The sequence below is a fragment of the Manihot esculenta genome, chromosome 6, assembly GCF_001659605.2.
Source record: "Manihot esculenta cultivar AM560-2 chromosome 6, M.esculenta_v8, whole genome shotgun sequence".
Lineage (NCBI taxonomy): Eukaryota > Viridiplantae > Streptophyta > Magnoliopsida > Malpighiales > Euphorbiaceae > Manihot > Manihot esculenta.
The window spans coordinates 23494139-23515633 of NC_035166.2; the positions used below are offsets into that span (position 1 = coordinate 23494139).

The window sequence follows — 21495 nt, forward strand, 5'->3', positions numbered from 1 at the left end:
ATACAAAATAAATTTTATTTTATTAATAATTATTTTATAACATCTTATTTAATATATTTTATGTATATTTTAATAATAAATAAATTATATAATATATTTTTATATTTATGTTTTTATATATAAATATCAACAATTATTCTGCTTTGGACGTTGCAGCTGCAATCAGCTTTTAATTATTAAGTATCAATTGCATGTAATAATTAAATTAAATATACCCTAACTTGAGGCTCAACTTTTTTTTTTTTATTAAATATTATTTAAAAAATAATTAAAATTCTTTTTTTAAAGTTAATTTATTTAAAAAGATTTTACTGGTCAAAAGTGGGCCCCGCTTGATGGAAGGAATGGAGAGTGGCTAGAAATCATCCATGATTTCGAACCACTCTAAGTGACTGATGCTTCTCTTCCTCTTTCTCTTCTTCTAACCACACATGCAGATTCTGAAAATTGAACATACTGAAAATTTAACTTTTTAAAATTAAATTAAAATTATAGAGTTTAAATTTTAACAAAAAAACAAAAATCATCAATGTGGTGATGTAAATATCCACTGGACCACAAGTTACTTGAACATCATCGTTTTGGCAAATGTGGTTGTACGAATAAATAATATAATTGATTGTACGATACAACACTCCAATCCAATCTTAATTACAAGAATCACGGCCTCTTCCCCTGTTCACTTATAAAATTATATTGATAAATTCTGATTGGCTAAAAATTTTCCCAATACTATATTCTCTTCTCCAATTCCAACTGGTGTTCAGCTGAACTGGGTGATGACGAGGTTCTAAATCCCAAGAACGTTCCTGGAAAGTACTTTTGCCAATGTAAATTGGTTTTCAATTGCTTACGTCGTAATCCTTTTGTTTTCAACGTGAAGAACAGTTGAACACAATCTTCTGCTTTGGCAATTATGCCCCTTAAGTGGGTGTTTTGCATTAAACTAATTTGTTGGAAAATTACTGAATTTGGAGGGGCTGTTCTGATGATTACAAGCTTGCAATTTGCAATGTTGGATTTTTGGGTAAAATAATAATAAGGGAAAAACTGGAATCACGACAAAGGAAGATTCCTGGAAGTGAGGATGGTTTGATAAGTAGAGCTTGATTTGGACATCATTCTTGTCTGTTGCTTCTAAATTTGTTGGACAAATGGAGAAGATTGCTTTTCAAGTGTGCGGCGTGCTTTTGTTGTTGTTCATCAATTATCTTTATGATTATAAGTACAAAATTAATAAATCTCACTTAATCTCGTGAATGATATATTTTTAATTATTAAATTAGATTATAAGTGAGGATGTTCGTATTGGATAATTAAATAATCATCCTAAACCCTTTGCACCCGTGGTTTCAAGAGTCATGCATGCAATGAATTATTTATTATTTTTTTAAATGATTATGTACGTTATCTTTATCTTTGATCACGTTGCATGACGAGTTGAATTTATATTAAAACGAATAATATAATGAAATAGTAATTTTTAAAAAATAATAATAATATTTTTTCTATTTTTTTTCTTTTTAAATGAGTAAAAATAAGGTTTAATTTTTTTAAAATTTTTCGTAAATCTAATCGTGACGAGGGACAATAAGGAGGAGAAACACTTCCCTTCCTCAGCTATAAGCTATCCAAACAGAGTGTTCGAGTCCACGAGAAATGCGCCTTGAGTGGACCCCACAGTTGCCATTTTCTCTCTCTTTGGTATCATCTCGCTGAAACGGTAGTTCACTGTATGCTATTTCATTTCACTGCAAAAAAGACGAGCCCGGAAGATGAGCGAAGAAGCAAACATCAGATGCGGCCAAACCCAGGTAATTGATAGCTACACATGCACCACTCTCCATACACATACACGTATATGTACATGCACGACACACACACATCCACATGACAGTTGAGGCACCACACCAGAAAACTTTTTTTTTTTTTTTCAATTAGCAATTATTGCTTTTGTATTATATATATATCTGTATTCCTCTCCCTGCACAAAGATACCATTTTTCCCTTCCTCTCCTAATTCTTCTTGCTGTTCGCCGCATGTTTCTCTCTTGGTCTGTTTCAGTTGTTGTTGGTTTCCTTAATGATCGCTGCATCTTGTTATTGCATGTCCCAGCAACAGTTGCTCCTGTTATTGGCGGTCGGTTTTGGTTTTCTTTTTGGTTGCCATAATGTCGCAGAAGAGGCACCTTGAGCCTGAGGATCCCAAGTCTCGTTCTGAAGTGAATAGTCCGGAAGAGAAGAGGAGGAGGTTTGATTTCAAGAAGTATGTTTTATTTTTCTTTGCTAATTTTTTTTGGATTGGGATTTTATTGAATGAGTGAATTGGGTTCTGTATAATTATTAAACTTGATTGATATTGTGAAAGCTAAGTTTGTGATTTTGTATGGAAAGTTGAAACACGGGAGAATTTTGCATAGTTTGCCTTGGTTGAAATTGATTGCGTGTGCTCTCTGCCCATGATGAGTATAATTGAAATTTTATCTGGAAAAACTGGAAAAGAACAAATTGTTAATGAACTTGGTTACTAAAATTTTTTAAGATTGTGACGTGGAGGATAGATTTTGGTGGTTCTGTTAAACGGATATCAGAATTTCTGAATCGTTGGGGAAATGCTGCTTGTGAATGCAATTGAAGAATTGCTGGTGTGTCTACTGCATGAAATTTGTTGCTGTCTCTGGACCGTTGTTGGTAATTGGCACCACTTTATTTTTCTCAAAAGGCTTATCCTCGTCAATACCTTTCTTTTGGATCCTAATGGCTTGTGCTTGTTATTGTTTGCTTGACTTTTTCTTTCAGCGACTAATGTGCTTGTTTATAATGTCTAGTGTGGTTCAGGATGTGATTAAGATGCAATCGGTCCAGCATTTGTTGGAACCTGTTCTGGAGCCATTGATTCGCAGGGTGGTATGTGTGTTTCCTTAATCAGCTTCCTTTGTAAATTGGTGATTGAGGATATTTCTTTTTGCATGACGGAGAGACGATTGCTTAGCATGTATCTATTGTCTTTTTCACTCAGTTTTAAGCCTCAATTCCTGATTACTTAAACTGGAGTTGCAATCGAAAATAACCTGAAATTTGAAGCATATGTTTATTTACTGAGGGCCGATTTGAGAAAATTGAACTGGTTGTCCTGTTGAGAAGTAATATGACAATATCTCTTGTAATAAACAGTCTGTTCTATACTCTAAACCTATTCTACCATAATGTGAATCATCAATTATAGGAAATTCATATTTAATTAAGATCTATTCAATCTTACAATCACCATGATTTAGAAACTGTAAATTGAAACGGATGCTTGCTAACAAATTCTCAATTTCATGTAACTTTTGATACCCTATTTACTATTGCTGTTCACCAACAACACAGCATTCATTTCGCCATATTTGAAAACCAATTGTTCATATTTGCTTTTACAGATCAAAGAAGAAGTTGAATTGGCTCTTAAAAAACATTTAGCTAGTATTAAACGGTAAGAATCAATAGTCTGGAGTTTTTGAAAACTTTATACTTTCGACTTAACCCCTGGCACTAGAGTTATATAATCTCTCTCTCTCTCTCTCTCCTGCATTTTTGTGCAGAAGTAGTGGGAAAGAAAAAGATTCTTCTGAATCCAGAAGCTTAAAACTGCAGTTCTCAAACAACCTCTCTCTTCCAGTGTTCACTGGAGCTCGAATTGAAGGAGAAGAATGTTCTGCCATACATGTGGCTTTGATTGATATTCTTACTGGGGAAATAGTGAACTCTGGCGCTGAAGCTTCTGCTAAGGTGGAAATTATTGTCCTTGAAGGTGATTTTGATGGTGATGAGGGTGAAAATTGGACACATGATGAGTTTATGAATAATATTGTCAGAGAGAGAGAAGGAAAGAAACCTCTTCTTGCTGGAGATGTGTTTTTGAATCTAAGTGAAGGCATTGGTATAGTGGGTGAAATTTCATTCACAGATAATTCAAGCTGGACAAGAAGCCGCAGGTTCAGGCTTGGGGCAAGAGTTGTGGATAAGTTTGATGGAATTAATGTAAGGGAGGCAAAGACAGAATCTTTCATTGTCAGGGATCACCGTGGGGAATGTGAGTTTTATTCGTGCATAACATATTTGATAAGTAAGGATATGATATTGCAGAACTTAAACTATTTTAGTTTTAACTTGCAAGAGAGTGAAATATGAAACTCGAGAAATTAAGAAAAAAACATGATAAATAACTGTGCTGTAGAATTGCCTGTTGGAACCATTCTGTGACGAGATATCTTAGCAATTGACTGTGTGAAAATGCTGAAAATTATTAGATAAGAATGCTTATGATTGTGAATGTGACTTAAATGAGAACAACCCGCTTGAGCTAGAGAGGTGGGAGTATTTTATTTAGACTTTCCGATTGGATAACTTTATGATCTGGTGCTGGCATAGGCTAAATTGTATGGAATGAACATATTTTGGCAATTCCAAATAGGCTATGAGGAGAAAGAGGTTTTAGATTAGTGATCATGATATATACAGGAGAACTTTGTTTTGACCGTTGGTTTTTTGTCTCAGTGTACAAGAAGCACCATCCTCCATCTCAGTTTGATGAGGTGTGGAGATTAGAAAAGATTGGAAAAGACGGGGCTTTCCATAAGCGATTGAGTAGGGAAAATATCAACACTGTGAAGGATTTCCTAACTCAGCTCTTTATCGACCCTCAAAGGCTTCGGCATGTAAGAGTTTATTGCTTTTGTCTCTTACATTATAATTTATCCTTTAGTAGTACTCAGTATTTCATTAAAGCTCTCGGCTACCTAAATTTTTATTTCTTTTTTTAAAAAAAATTAGGATGCTGTGATTATAACTTGGTATTTTTTTTTTTGAAATGAGAAAACAATCAAATATTTTCTTGAAGTTGCAATTTGGTGAAAAAGGAAAACATTGCCTGTCATAACTAGAATTCTAGTCATCTTAAAATACTAGGAGAAGAACTTGAGATTGTTTTGTCAGTTCCTAAGCTGAAAGCAATATCTTGATTGATTTGGCACATTGTGTTTGTATGGCTGATCATGTGAATCCCATAAACATGTATCTGATTAATCATGCTTCAAGTTTCATAGTAGTAGACACATCAAGCCCATGTGAGGTGAAAATCTTTATTCACTGGCTTAGGCTGCTAAATGCTTCTCAAGGTTGAAAAAATTCATAAAATGGAGAACTAGAAAGTGTGAACTCTAAGAAACTTAACCTTAGCGTGCAATATTCTGTGCCTATGCCTTGTTCAAGTCTTGTAAATTCCATGAAGAAGTTCAGCTACTATGATTACCTAAAAAGAAGATTTTTAATGTCCCTGTAACTTGTTTCAACATTTATGTGGGGTTCTGTGCAGGTTCTTGGCACAGGTATGTCTGCTAAGATGTGGGAAGTAACTATAGAACATGCACGGACTTGTGTGCTTGATAAGAGAATGTATTTGTATTACACTCCTGGTTCTCAACAGAAATATGGTGTGGTCTTCAATGTTGTGGGACAAGTTATGGGAATACTTTCAGATTGCCAGTATGTTCGTGTAGATAAGCTGTCTGAAACTGAGAAGGCATGGAAATTTGTTCTAACTCGACCTTTTGTTTTACTTGGTTTTTTCACTTGTTTTTCTTTTATCCATGGTTTTTTATGGTCAACTATACCTTCAGGTTGATGCTCAAAATTTGGTAATCGCTGCATTTCAGCACCCTGAGGAGGTTATCTCTTTTGATGATGAAGCCTCTCTTGTGGATGGCTCTTCACACTTGTCCAACCTTCCTTACTCCTCAAATTCATCCAGGACAGAGAATTCTAATGGAAGCAAGCTTTTGGCTTCTTCGCCCAAGATGGGTGGATTGGATTATGCACAGCCAAACGTTTCTTCTCCAGATATCATTTCATCTATATATTCTGTGGGGAGTATTAGCAGCTTGGATGATTATTCCTTGCACAGTATTGAAAATATGGATCTTAGATATGATCAGACATTGAGTTTCGCAGGCCAAGTCTCCAACCCTCTCATATGTGATGCTGATGCCATGACTCGAGCGTTCTGTGATGAGGGTCATCTGCGGTTTTTTGATACAGATCTTCAGTCTCAGAACCTTAGTATGGAAGCACCAGCTGATTTACAAAGTGCTCTGGATGGCTTCCTTTTGACACGTTCTACAGCTATTGCAGTTGACAAGGCTCAGAGGAGATGGACAAAGATCTCCAGTGTATTGAAATGGTTCTCTGTTAGGAGACTTGTGGCTTTAAAGAAGACTTGTGTTCGAGAAATTCATAGATACTAGTGGAATACGCACAAGGTTATCATCACAGTGGCGAATATAGTATTAGACATTGCTGGCCGAGTAAGACTTTGTGCAGTTTTGGAGACAAGTTGGTGTCAAAAGTTGTAGACACATCTATAAATCTTGGTGCTGCCATGGAGTTTAGGAAATCTTTTCTTTTGACATCAAACTGTATATATGTAGATGAGATGCACTGTTTAAATTGAAGTCTTGAAATAAAAGAGTGCAAACTCCTTTACTGCTTGACATTATGTAGCTTTCGTGTTCTTCTATTTTATATGGGAGTTTGTTCAATAAAAGGAATCGAGGCTTTTGAATCTTCATCCATCCTTGATGAACACTGTGTCTTGATGCCAAACTTGCCATTTGCTACAGTGCTAGTGAGCGCCACTCAAGGTCTTCTGGGGTGAGCATCATTTAAGTTTCTTGAATTTGTCATTTAACGTCAGAACTCTGATGTGTACTTTTGACCTTTTTCTGTCCGTGGATACATCGTTTAGCAGGTAAGGACAAGTTTTGGTACCCAAAAATCTCGAACGAAGAAACATTGGATAGCTTTCTCTGACCCGTAACTGGTAAACAGCAACCATGATTTTCATCATTATATATATATATATATATATATTCACAACTGCACAAATAAATAATTATATTTTTATAGATGGCTGATTAAAAAATTAAAATATCAATGGTCTTTTTGTGTAAAGGTCAGGCCACACTGTAAACCTTGTTTTTGTCACTTTGTGAAATTAAAGTATTGGGAATGTACCAACGTTATATCGATTAAGGGTTTATCATCTGAATCTGACTCTACTCTAGAACTTATCATGTTCTATCATTTCGTTTCACATGTGAAATTTTAATTTTATAAAATATATTTTAAGCTTATAAATATTTAAAATTTTAAGAATTACATATTTGATTATCTTGAATTAAAATTGATTAAACTAGTCGAACACCCAATTAATTTTGATTCATTTCCTTTCTCAATCATGAACCATTGATTTGATGATGATCAAACCAAACTTTGACTAGGTATGCACTAGAAAATTTTTGAGCCAACATTTTCCATGGCCATGTTTGTACATTTATTTCACAAAGCATGCTCTAAGGCCTATAAATAGATACCCAAATCACAGAGTGAATCCAAAATAACTAAAAGCAAAGGTGATGGCCAATCCAAGATGTCATGTCATTGTTATCCCTTACCCTGCTCAAGGTCACATTAACCCCCTCCTTCAGTTCGCTAAACGCTTGGCTTCCAAAGGAGTCAAGGCCACTCTCGCCACCACCCCTTACACAATAAACTCGATCCATGCCCCCACAGTAGGTGTTGAGCCCATCTCTGATGGCTTTGATGAAGGCGGCTTCAAGCAATCCTCAGGTGTAGAGGCATACCTAGAATCATTCAAAGCTGTTGGTTCAAGAACTCTTAGTGAGCTGATCTTGAAATTCAACGCCTCGGACTCCCCTGTTAGGTGTATTGTGTATGATTCATTGCTGACTTGGCCTGTTGATGTAGCTAGACAATTTGGGATTTATGCTGCTGTATTTTTGACCAATTCAGCTTCTGTTTGCTCCATGTATTGGCAAATTGATCAGGGTCTACTCAATCTTCCTGTGGAACAAGAAACTGTGCCAGTGTCTTTGCCGGGCCTTCCTTCACTAGGCTTCCAAGAATTGCCGAGTTTTCTGGCATCCCCAACAACTCAATCTGCTTATTTAGCAGCAATCTTGGAGAAATTTCACAGTTTGGACAAAAATGATTGGGTGTTCTGCAACTCCTTCGAAGAGCTAGAGATTCAGGTAACTGAACTTTAGAATATCTTTTGACTGTATGCAATTCTTATTATTTTAATTTACATTTTTTGGGATTGATGATAATTTAATAATTAGATTTCCAGAGGATACAATGTAATTTTAATGGATAATTAGATTGCTAATCTGTTCACTGCTTTGACTGGTGAAAAATGAAAAGCTAGTAGGAGCCATGAGAGGACTGTGGCCAGTGGTGATGGTAGGTCCAATGGTGCCATCTGCCTACTTAGACCAACAAATTGATGGAGATACAGCTTATGGGGCCAGTCTCTGGGAACCAACAACTGACCAGTGCTTGAGATGGCTAGACATGAAGCCACCAGACTCAGTAATATACGTGTCATTTGGAAGCATGGCAGACATTTCAGCTAAACAGGTTGAAGAAATGGCATGGGGTTTGGAAGCAAGCAAAAGGCCTTTCCTATGGGTTATCAAGGATTCAGAAAATAAGCTACCAGATGATTTTATAAGCTCAATAGGCGAGACAGGGATAGTCGTGGCATGGTGCAACCAACTAGAGGTCCTAGCTCACCAAGCGGTGGGCTGCTTTGTTACACACTGTGGATGGAATTCTACATTGGAGGGGCTGAGCCTAGGCGTGCCAATGGTATGCGTGACACAGTGGAGCGACCAGCCAACAAACGCCAAGTTTGTAGAGGAAGTATGGAAGGTGGGAGTAAGAGCTGAGAAAGATGAAGAGGGGATTGTAAGGAGAAAGGAACTTGAGAAATGTATAAGGGAGGTTATGGTTGGAGAGAGGAGTGGAGAGATGAAGAATAATGCATCTAAATGGAGAGATCTTGCAAAGGTTGCTGTCAGACTCGGTGGGAGCTCAGATACCAATGTTGATCAATTTGTAGTGAAGTTGCTAGATGAGAAGAAAACATAATTTGTCACAGCTTGAATCTTGATGGATCAATAAAATCATGTATCACCCCACTGAGGTTTATCTTGCGTTATAATCTTCTGCTCTTGGGCAGCTCCAGTAGCTGCACGACAATTTGAATTTGATTTCAAGAAGAACTAAACCTCCAAATTTAATTGAAATAATTAGCAAGAAGCAAGTTTTACAGTTCCAAACCTTCGCTTTTCTTGGATCCAGAATTCCTCTACAGGAACAAAAGATTTTCTTTGCCATTAAACAATTGAACTGCTATCTCATAAAACACGCAGTCGTGCCTGAATTTTTGCCATTAACTCTTCGTTTGAAATAATTTTTTTTTAAAAAATTAAATTTAATTAATTTTTTAACAATTTTTTTAAAATAAAAGATTTTATTTCTTTTTTAACTTAAAATTTTTTTAATATTTTATTTTTATTTTAAGTAATCCTAATTCGATATTAAAAATGTATTAATTACTCTTTGATACTTTCATATGTAAATACAATATATTTAATTTCATTTATAAATCTATTTTCTTTTCTATCAATTTTAATCTCAATAAGAATGTCAATTTTAATTCTCATTATTCAAATATTATAAGCTATTGGCATTCGTGATGTTCTTGCTATTTATATTTATGCGTCGGATTAAGAAATTAATTATGATAAGTCCTTTATGTGTTTCTCTCGAAATACTAATTCGGCTATTCGTAGCCAAGTTTGTTCTATCCTTGATGTCTAGGAACAGCCGGATTTGAGATTATATTTAGGACTACCAACTCGTATTGGTATCAATAAAAAGGAAGTGTTTCAGTTTATAAAAGACCATATGTGGCAAAAACTTAATTCTTAGAAGCGTCATATTCTTTTTAGAGCAGACAAAGAAGTATTACTCAAGACGGTTTTGCAAGTCTTTTCCAATTATGTCATGAACCTATTTTTTGTTGCTCAAGATATTGTGTAATGAACTCCAATAGCTTATGGCTCAATATTGGTGGTCTAAGGGTATGAATAATGAAAAGTGAATCCATTGGGTCAGCTGGCAAAGGATGTGTCATCCTAAACACTTGGGTGGCCTTAGATTTAAGAATTTTCATGACTTTAATATTTCTATATTAGGCCATAATGCATGGAGTCTTTTAACTAAACCTGACTCGTTGGTGGCTAGATTATTAAATGCTCGATATTTTTCGGACTGCTCATACTTGGATTCGATGTTGGAGAACAATTCAAGTTATATTTGGAGGAGCCTTTGGGAATATAAGTCCTTAATTTCTCAGGGTGCGTATAAAAGAGTTGGTACTGGTACTACTATCTCCATATGGATGGATGCATGGCTGCCTTCCATGACATCATCAAAAGTGGCTACTCATATGCCTGTAGGTTACATTTCACTTCTAGTATCAGATTTAATTTAGGATCACAAATGGAACTTGTCCTTAATACAATCCATGTTTTGTGATGAGGATGTTAATGCTATTGCTGTGATTCCTTTAAGTAGACGGTCTATCTCAGATTATTGGGCATGGAAATGGGAGGCCAAAGGTAATTTTTCTGTGAAAAGTTCTTATCGTTTTTTGACAGCACAAGTTAATGTTGTAGGTGCTGCTAATTACAGTCAAATGTGGAAGAAGTTATGGCGTCTTCATGTTCCAGCCAAGATATTGAACTTCGCTTGCGTATGTGTAACACAGCTGTCCCTTGTTTGGAGCTGCTACAGCGACGACACATCCCTGTGCATAATACTTGCTATTTATATTATAACGCACCTGAAACTATAATGCATATTTTGGTCTCATGCCCCTTTGCTCGGGATTGTTGGCTGCATACTGAGGTAGGCTGGGTTCATCCTCATGTCAATACTATATCTGAGAGGCTTTTCTTTGTATTAGTTTCCGCATCGTTGGAGCAGGCTGGTGTGATTTTGATCACCTTTTGGGCTATTTGGACACAACGTAATCAGTTGGTTTGGAAATGAGTATGGAAGTCTCCTCTGCAAGTGATCTCCTTTGCTCGACATTTTCTTCAAGATTGGATTGCAGCACAAGCAAAGCCAGCAAGTTTAAATGGATACGTGACTTTAATGCTGGGTTGGAAAAAGTCTCCTGGAGGTGTTTTAAAAATAAATGTTGATGCAGCCGCTTTTAATCATTCCCATATTTGATTGGGTATGGTAATCTGTAATAGCCTAGCAGAGTTTATTTGTGCTAAGCAAATGGTCGTTTTTTGTGATGTTAGAGCAAAAATTATTGAAACTTTAATCATTAGAGAAGCTCTTAGCTGGATTAAAAGTGAGGGATGATTCAATGTGATTGTGGAGTCAGATGCTCAACTTAGCGTTCGGACTATTACTGATCCCAGTTACATGGATTACTCGACCTTTGGTTCAGTTATTTATGATTGTAAGTCTCTAATTGATGAGGCGAATAGTGTTAGTGTTCATTATATTTCTGGATCTACTAATGGCATAGTACATGTATTGGTTAGGGCTGCCATTCTTTGACAGATCAGGTGAAATGGATTGTTTTACCTCCTACATGTATTTTGCCTCCGTTGAGACTTGATAGTGCTTAATAAACTTCTCTACATTTACTTCGAAAAAAAATAATAATGAGATTCTATTGGTCTTATTAGCATGCACATGACAAATAACTAATTGAAATAAAATTTTTAAGATGAATTAATGCAATTTTAAAAAAAAAGGACATATTGCACTCACATATTTAACCTGATAGTAAGTGTATCTGAGAGGTTTTATATTATACTCCCCAATCCCTAATTTCTATTTCAGAAATTACAAAAGGAAAGACATCTTATTAAAAGTTATTTAATTTTTGTTTTTATAAAATAAATCACGCTGAAAATAGGGTTTAAACTTGATCATCCATTGATTTGATAAAAATCTCGAGGAAACAATTAGCAAGATAGTACTTTAGCACTTCTAATCTAATATCTCAATGCCATTTTCTTTGGATGTGGTCCTTTTTGGTTAACTAACCTACTCGTGGCACATTGGGCTCCTCCACAATCAACATTTTGTATGAAAAAGAAAAGAAACATGAGAGTTAGTGGAAAAACGATGATTCATACGAAAATTGGGTACAAATAGAAATTAATGTGAAATTTCACAGAGGGTACCGTTGCAAATTCTATAATCCCAAAATTTCACGAGAGGTTGTCAGTCTCAGAGCCATTCGACAGCATCCGCTCAGATATCGCCTTCCATCATTTCTTACTGGAAGAAAGGGAAAAATAAATGGCCTTCTTGTTCAATAATTCTGCAATTTCTTCTTATTTTGGATCTCATACTCAAGTAATTTGTTTATTGTGATTATATATCATCTTTTTTTTTTTTTTTCTAAATTGATTTGAATTTGATTAGCTATTTCTCTTGTGTTTTCTTCTCCGTTGAAACTCACAGAAGAATCAGGAATCTCTATCTCGTCGTGCATTCCACGTCGAACCTCAGCCTCGCGAGAAAGCTGTGAGTTTCTCCTCTCTCTATCTCAGCTACTGCTACCTATCTTGATAGTTTCTTAGGGTTTTAAAACTTTTTCTTTTCCCTTTTGAGTGGAAAGATATTTTTATCCTTTCGTTATTTTCTGAGATATGAGAAGCTTCAACAAGGTCAGCGTGACAGGGTCTATCCGCTGTTATGGTCTTATAGATATCGAGATTTTGACTTTTAAGTGAATCGCTTGCGACACTTCAATCATGTTTTCGTTCTTAGATGAGGAATGATTGCCGTTTATATGCTCGTGTATGTGTGTTAGAGACTAGTTTAATATACAATCTTATACAGTTAATGAAGTTGTTGAATTTCGATTGCATCGGATTGATTGTTGGTCCAGCATCTAACTCCCCAACTTGGTCCAGTGGCATACTTTGGTATCATTTGGTTGACATTCATGTTCAAGGACCTTTGTTTTAGTTAAGTGACCAAATAGTAGCGATCAAAAGCATGGCTGTGATGGTGGAGAAGGTATCCTGGAGCTTTTTTAGTTCATCTATGACATTCCACGCTTTGATGAAATGCTATAGCATTGCTCTGTTTTCATTTTGAGACATGTTTCTGTTTCTCCCTCTATTCTCCAAAAAGTCATCTACTTGGGATTTTTTCCTGCATGAAGTCAAAGCTAACTACGCAATGCCTGTCTGAAGACTTCAAGCAATGTGCCTCTCTGTTTAACTAATATCGTAAACTTTTGTCTTGAAACTTTTCACATTTTATGTTGTGCAAATTAGTGGATAACTGAACTTGAAATTTAACTTAAGTGCTTTTTTTTTCAGAAAAAGATTTTTTGAGCCTTGCTGTTCTAAGTTATTTGCATTACAGCTCTTGGCAGAAGACCCAGCTCTTAAGCGATTCAAATCACATAAGAAGAGTGTATGGAGACTCAAAAGAGTTGGAGATGTTCTCACAATTGTGGTTGTAGCAGGTATGCTGGTGTCTCTGCTACTAGTTGAAGAAATTTTTCATTAGTATTCTCCCATATCAGGATCTCTTTTGCCCATTATGTTATGCAATTTATAATATTGTGGGAGTAGCTGAACCTCAGAAATTTATTTGGGTTCTCATGCACGGCAAGAAAATAATCCCCTTAGGAAATTCAATGGTTTGGATTTGTAGATTCTTGTGCAATTTTGATGCCTAATGAAATGCTTGTCCTTTTACTTGTCCACTTTTATGCCTTCATGTTATCATTTAGGCTCTCCTTTGCGCTTTAATGTGTCTTTGGCCTTAAGTAACAAGTGAAAAAGACTGAGGGATGAGTAACAAGCAAAAAGATTGACCTGCCTGTTGAAGTAGGAATCACAATAAGAGTTTTGCATTTTCTCTTGTTTAGGTTTTTGCAAGTACTCAGACTCATTGCATACACAACCGTCATATCCTTCCTATGATTGTAACCATTATTCACTTTGGAATCTGATTTTTTATGTCAGTATTGGTTATAATATAAACACCTTTTGTGCTTGTGAACTGATTTGATCAACTACGTGAATTGCCACAAGCAATATCTCTAGTTTTTCTTTTTCTCAAATATTCTGCAAGTTCTCCATATCATTGATGGCCAATGTGCTAAATTAAAGGCTCGTGTGACTCAGTAACAATATCGCTATTACTTTGACCTGCCTTTGAGGTTTATAAAAACCTGAAGCATGATATTACTTAACAGAGCATGTGTTAATGTCATTACTTAAATAGTACTAGAGAACACATCATATAGACTTTCACCATGAATTGCGGTTATCTATTATGTGTTTTCATTGTTTTGCCAGTATTCTTATATCGTGTCTGTTTCAGGCTGTTGCTATGAAATCTATGTCAGAGCAGTAATGCGGGAGGAGGCTCGAAAAAAAGCAGGGGAAAGTGCATAAGTATTCAATTCTTCGATGTTTCATTTTATTGCTGAGAACAACGTTAGGCCTTCGTTTTTTTAATCTGTGTGTTGAATAAGCAGAACAACCAGTTTTGTTGTAATCAAATGGTTGTTCTCGAAAGTTGCTATTACCATGTTTTCTAATTTATGCTTGATAAATGTTATGACATAATGTATGCACATATAAAGAACAATATTCTATTGGCAGGGCCACATGTATCGGATGTACTTGAGAATTTTTCTTGGCATATTTGCACTCATAACGTTATTAAAGAAAATTTTCATGGCATCTTAAAATTAAAAAAAAAAATGCGTAAGTTTATACAAAAAGTGCCAATCAATAAATAGTTTGAATCTTTTAAATTAATTTAAATTTAAGGTGGAGATTTTTTAGTGAAAAAATATAAGCGAGTAGTAATTACAAATTTTATACATTTATATATTTATCATTAACGTTCAATTATTAACTATAAAATAGTGATTTTAGAAGAAATTTGAGGTTTATGAATATAAGTTGGTGTGTTTATAGTTTGTGCTATTTTTATTAATATTATAAGATTATCTTGATTGTGTTTTTTGGGATGTTTTTAAATTTAAAGTGACATAATTGTTTTTAAAAAATTAAGACAAACCTATAAAATTCTGCTCCAAATTATCTTGAATTAAAATTGATTAAACTAGTCGAACACCCAATTAATTTTGATTCATTTCCTTTCTCAATCATGAACCATTGATTTGATGATGATCAAACCAAACTCTGACTAGGTATGCACTAGAAAATTTTTGAGCCAACATTTTCCATGGCCATGTTTGTACATTTATTTCACAAAGCATGCTCTAAGGCCTATAAATAGATACCCAAATCACAGAGTGAATCCAAAATAACTAAAAGCAAAGGTGATGGCCAATCCAAGATGTCATGTCATTGTTATCCCTTACCCTGCTCAAGGTCACATTAACCCCCTCCTTCAGTTCGCTAAACGCTTGGCTTCCAAAGGAGTCAAGGCCACTCTCGCCACCACCCCTTACACAATAAACTCGATCCATGCCCCCACAGTAGGTGTTGAGCCCATCTCTGATGGCTTTGATGAAGGCGGCTTCAAGCAATCCTCAGGTGTAGAGGCATACCTAGAATCATTCAAAGCTGTTGGTTCAAGAACTCTTACTGAGCTTATCTTGAAATTCAACGCCTCGGACTCCCCTGTTAGGTGTATTGTGTACGATTCATTGCTGACTTGGCCTGTTGATGTAGCTAGACAACTTGGGATTCATGCTGCTGTATTTTTTACCAATTCAGCTTCTGTTTGCTCCATGTATTGGCAAATTGATCGGGGTCTCACTCTTCCTGTGGAACAAGAAACTGTGCCAGTGTCTTTGCCGGGCCTTCCTTCACTAGGCTTCCATGAATTTCCGAGTTTTCTGGCATCCCCAACAACTCACTCTGCTTATTTAGCAGCAATCTTGGAGAAATTTCACAGTTTGGACAAAAATGATTGGGTAGGTCTGCAGCTCCTTCGAAGAGCTAGAGATTCAGGTAACTGAACTTTGGGATATTTTTTGACTGTATGCAATTCTTGTTATTTTAATTTATATTTTTTGGGATTGATGATAATTTAATAATTAGATTTCCAGAGGATACAATGTAATTTAATGGATAATTAGATTGCTAATGTGTTCACTGCTTTGACTGGTGAAAAATGAAAAGCTAGTAGGAGCCACGAGAGGACTGTGGCCAGTGGTGATGGTAGGTCCAATGGTGCCATCTGCCTACTTAGACCAACAAATTGATGGAGATACAGCTTATGGGGCCAGTCTCTGGGAACCAACAACTGACCAGTGCTTGAGATAGCTAGACACGAAGCCACCAGACTCAGTAATATACGTGTCATTTGGAAGCATGGCAGGCATTTCAGCTAACACAGGTTGAAGAAATGGCATGGGGTTTGGAAGCAAGCAAAAGGCCTTTCCTATGGGTTATCAAGGATTCAGAAAATAAGCTACAAGATGATTTTATAAGCTCAATAGGCGAGACAGGGATAGTCGTGGCATGGTGCAACTAACTAGAGGTCCTAGCTCACCAAGCGGTGGGCTACTTTGTTACACACTGTGGATGGAATTCTACAGTGGAGGGGCTGAGCCTAGGCGTGCCAATGGTATGCGCGACACAGTGGAGCGACCAGCCAACAAACGCCAAGTTTGTAGAGGAAGTGTGGAAGGTGGGAGTAAGAGCTGAGAAAGATGAAGAGGGGATAGTAGGGAGAAAGGAACTTGAGAAATGTGTAAGGGAGGTTATGGTTGGAGAGAGGAGTGAAGAAATGAAGAATAATGCATCTAAATGGAGAGATATTGCAAAGGGTGCTGTCAGACTCGGTGGGAGCTCAGATACCAATGTTGATCACTTTTGTAATGAAGTTGCTAGATGAGAAGAAAACATAAATTGTCACAGCTTGAATTTTGATGGATCAATAAAATCATGTATCACCCCATTGAGGTTTATCTTGTGTTGTAAGCTTCTGCTCTTGGGCAGCTCCAGTAGCTGCACGACAATTTAAATTTGATTTCAAGGAAGAAGAACTAAACCTCCAACTTTAATTGAAATCATTAGCAAGAAGCAAGTTTTACAGTTCCAAACCTTCGCTTTTCTTGGATCCAGAATTCCTCTAAAGGCGGTGGACGACCTAAACAAAAGATTTTCTTTGCCATAAACAATTGAACTGTTATTTCATATAAAACAGTCATTGCCCGAATCGCTTTTCTTGAAAAATTTATTAAAATATATTTTTTTCTATATTAATAAAATAATTTTTTTTAATTTTATTTATTTTTATTATTATAATAAAAAATCAAATTATCATTTCTTTTTTTTATTTTTAAAAATTCTTTTTTTTATTTTTAAAAATTATAATAAAAAAATCAAATTATCACTTTTTTGTTTTTTTTATTTTTTTTATTTTGTTGTTAAAAAAATAAAAAAATTTAATATATTTTTTAAAATATAAAGAGTGATTTATAAATAATAATAATATTTACAAATTAAATAAAAGAGTTTATTAAAAATAAAATTGAATTTAAAATTTTTTTTTCTATTTTTTATTTTTTTAATAAAAAATAAAAATATTATTTCATTGAAAAAAAAATCTTAATAAAATTTTAAAAATATAAAAATTAATTTATTAATAATAGTATTAAATCTCCCACAAAAAGGAACACATGAGGCTTAGTGGAAAAACGACGATTAATACGAAAATTGGGTACAAATAGAGATTAATGTGAAATTTCACGGAGGGTACCGTTGCAAATTCCATAATCTCAAATTTTTTAAGAGAGATCCCTGGTGGGTCAGTTTCAGTGCCCATTCGAGCAGCACCCACTCAGATCTCGCCTTCCATTATTTCTTACTCAAAGAAAGGGAAAAATAAATGGCCTTCCTGCTCAATAATTCCGCAATTTCTTCTCATTTTCGATCTCATACACAAGTAATTTGTTTATTGTGATTATATATCATCGTATTTTTAAAATTGATTTGAATTTGATTAGCTATTTCTCTTGCGTTTCCTTCTCTGTGAAACTCGCAGAAGAATCAGGAATCTCTATCTCGTCGTGCATTCCACGTCGAACCTCAGCCTCGCGAGAAAGCTGTGAGTTTCTCCTCTCTCTATCTCAGCTACTGCACCCTATCTTGCTAGTTTCTTAGGGTTTTAAAACTTTTTCTTTTCCCTTTTGAGTGGAAAGATATTTTTATCCTTTATTTTCTGAGATATGAGAATCTTCAACAAGGTCAGCGTGACAGGGTCTATCCGCTGTTATGGTCTTATAGATATCGAGATTTTGCCTTTTAAGTGAATAGCTTGCGACACTTCAATCATGTTTTCGTTCTTAGATGAGGAATGATTGCCGTTTATATGCTCGTGTATGTGTGTTAGAGACTAGTTTAATATACAATCTTATACAGTTAATGAAGTTGTTGAATTTCGATTGCATCGGATGCATTGTTGGTCCAGCATCTAACTCCCCAACTTGGTCCAGTGGCATACTTCGGTATCATTTGGTTGACATTCATGTTCAAGGACCTTTGTTTTAGTTAAGTGACCAAATAGTAGCGATCAAAAGCATGGCTGTAATGGTGGAGAAGGTATCCTGGAGCTTTTTTAGTTCATCTATGACATTCCACGCTTTGATGAAATGCTATAGCATTGCTCTGTTTTCATTTTGAGACATATTTCTGTTTCTCCCTCTATTCTCCAAAAAGTCATCTACTTGAGATTTTTTCCTGCATGAAGTCAAAGCTAACTACGCAATGCCTGTCTGAAGACTTCAAGCAATGTGCTTCTCTGTTTAACTAATATCGTAAACTTTTGTCTTGAAACTTTTCACATTTTATGTTGTGCAAATTAGTGGATAACTGAACTTGAAATTCAACTTAAGTGCTTTTTTTTTAGATTTTCCTTGTTGTTCTAAGTTATTTGCATTACAGCTCTTGGCAGAAGACCCAGCTCTTAAGCGATTCAAATCACATAAGAAGAGTGTATGGAGACTCAAAAGAGTTGGAGATGTTCTCACAATTGTGGTTGTAGCAGGTATGCTGGTGTTTCTGCTACAAGTTGAAGAAAATTTTCATTAGTATTCTCCCATATCAGGATCTCTTTTGCCCATTATGTTATGCAATTTATAATATTGCGGGAGTAGCTGAACCTCAGAAATTTATTTGGGTTCTCATGCACAGCAAGAAAATAATCCCCTTAGGAAATTCAATGGTTTGGAGTATAGGAAATTGATGGAGTCGTCAACAGCCACATAGATCTCCCAAGTTGAATGAAATGACCATGTAAGGAAAATGTTTAATCCAAATTTGTTGTTGTAAATTGACGAGAGCTTGCAAGGTATTCTAAGGGTAGAGAGATTAACAATTTGCTCACAGGAAATTTTATTCTTTAAGCTTCCAATCAAGAAGCAGAAAGCTGCTGTTTCTAAGTGGGAGGGTATACTTTCATTCGTGCTAAGTTCTTCCAAGCAGAAAACTTAGCTTCCTACCTTACAAATTTAGAATCCGAAAACTGGTGAAGTGCATTTTGAAATCATTTTTGTGAATTTGATATGCGATATTTTAGTGGAAGCATGGATTTATGGCTTCTTGTGCAATTTTGATGCCTAATGAAATGCTTGTCCTTTTACTTGTCCACTTTTATGCCTTCATGTAGGCTCCCCTTTGCACTTTAATGTGTCTTTGGCCTTAAGTAACAAGTGAAAAAGACTGAGGGATGAGTAACAAGCAAAAAGATTGGCCTGCCTGTTGAAGTAGGAATCACAATAAGAGTTTTGCATTTTCTATTGTTGAGGTTTTTGCAAGTACTCACTCATTGCATACACAACCTTCATATCCTTCCTATGATTTTAACAACTATTCACTTTGGAATCTGACTTTTTATGTCAGTATTGGGTATAATATAAATACCTTCTGTGCTTGTGAACTGATTAGGTCAACTATTTGAATTGCCACTAGCAATATCTCTAGTTTTCCTTTTTCTCAAATATTCTGCAACATCTCCATATCATTGATGGCCAATGTGCTAAATTAAAGGCTCGTGTGACTCAGTAACAATGTTGCTATTACTTTGACCTGCCCTTGAGGTTTATTAAAACCTGAAGCATGATATTGCTTACAGAGCATGTGTTAATGTGATTACTTAAATAGTACTAGAGAACACATCGTATAGATTTTCACCATGAATTGCTGTTATCTATTATGTGTTTTCATTGTTGTGCCAGTATTCTCATATCGTGTCTGTTTCAGGCTGTTGCTATGAAATCTATGTCAAAGCAGTAATGCGGGAGGAGGCTCGAAAAAAAGCAGGGGAAAGTGCATAAGTATTCAATTCTTCGATGTTTCATTTTATGACCGAGGGCATCATTATGTCTGTGTTAAATAAGCAGAGCAACCAGTTTTGTTGTAATCAAATGGTTGTTCTCGAATGTTGCTATTACCATGTTTTCTAATTTATGCTTGATAAATGTTATGACATAATGTATGCACATATAAAGAACAATGTTCTATTGGCAGGGCCACATATATCGGGTGTACTTGAGAAATTTTCTAATGCAATATAGATAGTTTTATTTTTCTGAAAAAAAAAAAAAAAAACTATTTGGCCATTTCAATTCTAAAAAAATAACAAATTAGTTTGTACTGGGAGAATACATTTTAAATAATTATGTTATATATTTATTTAAAAATTACTCTATTTCATAACCTTTATTTTTTTTATATAAAAATCGTCTATTTTTTTGACATTATAATAATATATAATTTAACGGTTATAATTTTATTGAATTTTATTTGTTTTTAAAATAATTTCTCATTAATTTTTATTTTTTTAAATAATTATTTAAAATATTTTTTAACATTTAATAAAAAATAATATTTTTAAAATAAACTTTATCATAAAATTAATATGAAAAACAGAAAATAAGTTTAATTCAAAATTAATGTAAAAAATTATTTTTCGTAAAAATTATAGAATGTAGAGTATAATTTGTTCTAGTTTCTTTAATTATTAAAGTTTAATTCTGTATGAAATTATAAGCATTAAAATAGATAAAATAAAAGTATTTTAAGCATATTTATTTATAGTGAGAAATTAATTTTTTAATTATAAAGTTTAAATAATTGATGAAATAATATATAAATTTCATATAATTATAAAGATTGAATTATAGATTAGGCTAAAAGTAACATGTAAATAGTTTGATGTGTAAGGTGATGGCAATTCGAGCCTGGCCCCATTGCCATTCCCAATTGTCTCGTCCTGAGACATCTTCAAATTAAAGGAGGAGGCTGTTGAGAAATGCTGAAAATCAAACAAAATGTCTGCCAAAGTTTTCAAGGGTCTGTTTGTCCTATGTGAGAGTGAGAACAGACGCAGCTGCTGCCATTATCATCCACTCCCTCCTCCTATTTTGTGAATGAAATTCAAGTTCTCTTTCTTTTTTTTTTTTTTAAAGTTTTCAATTATAAATGAAATTTCTTTTCTTTGAATTATTTTCAACACATGGAATAATAAGGAAAAAAGATGCATTTAAGAACGCATTCCATTGGTTGCCTTTTATATAAATACTTTAACAATGTTGAAGTG

At 34.8% G+C, this 21495-nt stretch overlaps 4 protein-coding genes and 1 pseudogene across 13 annotated transcripts; all 5 read left to right on the top strand.

Moving 5' to 3' along the window:
* The first annotated feature begins 1632 nt into the window (after positions 1–1632).
* LOC110617215 (calmodulin-binding protein 60 A) lies at positions 1633–6607 on the top strand. 9 transcript variants are annotated; one of them, XM_021759861.2, is made up of 8 exons: positions 1633–1814; positions 2117–2266; positions 2829–2907; positions 3423–3475; positions 3585–4075; positions 4540–4700; positions 5357–5563; positions 5661–6607. In XM_021759861.2, exons 2-8 carry the CDS (start codon positions 2172–2174, stop codon positions 6282–6284), a joined length of 1710 nt encoding a protein of 569 aa, XP_021615553.1. In that variant the 5' UTR covers positions 1633–1814; positions 2117–2171; the 3' UTR covers positions 6285–6607. The 9 variants fall into 9 exon arrangements, with proteins under 9 accessions (XP_021615553.1, XP_021615558.1, XP_021615555.1 ...); XM_021759866.2 differs by lacking the exon at positions 1633–1814 and having other exon boundaries at positions 1973–2251; XM_021759863.2 differs by lacking the exon at positions 1633–1814 and having other exon boundaries at positions 1974–2266; positions 3588–4075.
* Positions 6608–7041: 434 nt separating this feature from the next.
* On the top strand, positions 7042–9064 carry LOC110617217 (UDP-glycosyltransferase 74B1). Its single transcript, XM_021759872.2, has 2 exons — positions 7042–8090; positions 8263–9064. Exons 1-2 carry the CDS (start codon positions 7455–7457, stop codon positions 8989–8991), a joined length of 1365 nt encoding a protein of 454 aa, XP_021615564.1. The 5' UTR covers positions 7042–7454; the 3' UTR covers positions 8992–9064.
* A 2990-nt stretch (positions 9065–12054) lies between these two features.
* Positions 12055–14613, top strand: LOC122721185 (succinate dehydrogenase subunit 7B, mitochondrial-like). Of its 2 annotated transcripts, none has more exons than XM_021759851.2 (4): positions 12055–12297; positions 12409–12468; positions 13321–13423; positions 14290–14613. In XM_021759851.2, exons 1-4 carry the CDS (start codon positions 12241–12243, stop codon positions 14361–14363), a joined length of 294 nt encoding a protein of 97 aa, XP_021615543.1. In that variant the 5' UTR covers positions 12055–12240; the 3' UTR covers positions 14364–14613. The 2 variants fall into 2 exon arrangements, with proteins under 2 accessions (XP_021615543.1, XP_021615541.1); XM_021759849.2 differs by having other exon boundaries at positions 12068–12297; positions 12406–12468.
* A 336-nt stretch (positions 14614–14949) lies between these two features.
* On the top strand, positions 14950–16861 carry LOC110617206 (annotated as a pseudogene).
* Positions 16862–17662: 801 nt separating this feature from the next.
* Positions 17663–20432, top strand: LOC110617209 (succinate dehydrogenase subunit 7B, mitochondrial). Its single transcript, XM_021759848.2, has 4 exons — positions 17663–17841; positions 17941–18003; positions 18840–18942; positions 20157–20432. Exons 1-4 carry the CDS (start codon positions 17785–17787, stop codon positions 20228–20230), a joined length of 297 nt encoding a protein of 98 aa, XP_021615540.1. The 5' UTR covers positions 17663–17784; the 3' UTR covers positions 20231–20432.
* Positions 20433–21495: the final 1063 nt, after the last annotated feature.

Coding starts and splice junctions, on each gene's coding strand:
- LOC110617215 (XM_021759861.2), top strand. CDS start 2,172: ATGTCGCAGAAGAGGCACCTTGAGCCTGAGGATCCCAAGTCTCGTTCT. Junction 4,076..4,539: donor CAGGGATCACCGTGGGGAAT/GTGAGTTTTATT, acceptor TTTTTGTCTCAG/TGTACAAGAAGCACCATCCT. Junction 5,564..5,660: donor AGCTGTCTGAAACTGAGAAG/GCATGGAAATTT, acceptor CTATACCTTCAG/GTTGATGCTCAAAATTTGGT.
- LOC110617217 (XM_021759872.2), top strand. CDS start 7,455: ATGGCCAATCCAAGATGTCATGTCATTGTTATCCCTTACCCTGCTCAA. Junction 8,091..8,262: donor TCGAAGAGCTAGAGATTCAG/GTAACTGAACTT, acceptor AAAAATGAAAAG/CTAGTAGGAGCCATGAGAGG.
- LOC122721185 (XM_021759849.2), top strand. CDS start 12,241: ATGGCCTTCTTGTTCAATAATTCTGCAATTTCTTCTTATTTTGGATCT. Junction 12,469..13,320: donor CTCAGCCTCGCGAGAAAGCT/GTGAGTTTCTCC, acceptor TTTGCATTACAG/CTCTTGGCAGAAGACCCAGC. Junction 13,424..14,289: donor CACAATTGTGGTTGTAGCAG/GTATGCTGGTGT, acceptor TGTCTGTTTCAG/GCTGTTGCTATGAAATCTAT.
- LOC110617209 (XM_021759848.2), top strand. CDS start 17,785: ATGGCCTTCCTGCTCAATAATTCCGCAATTTCTTCTCATTTTCGATCT. Junction 17,842..17,940: donor ATTTTCGATCTCATACACAA/GTAATTTGTTTA, acceptor TGAAACTCGCAG/AAGAATCAGGAATCTCTATC. Junction 18,004..18,839: donor CTCAGCCTCGCGAGAAAGCT/GTGAGTTTCTCC, acceptor TTTGCATTACAG/CTCTTGGCAGAAGACCCAGC.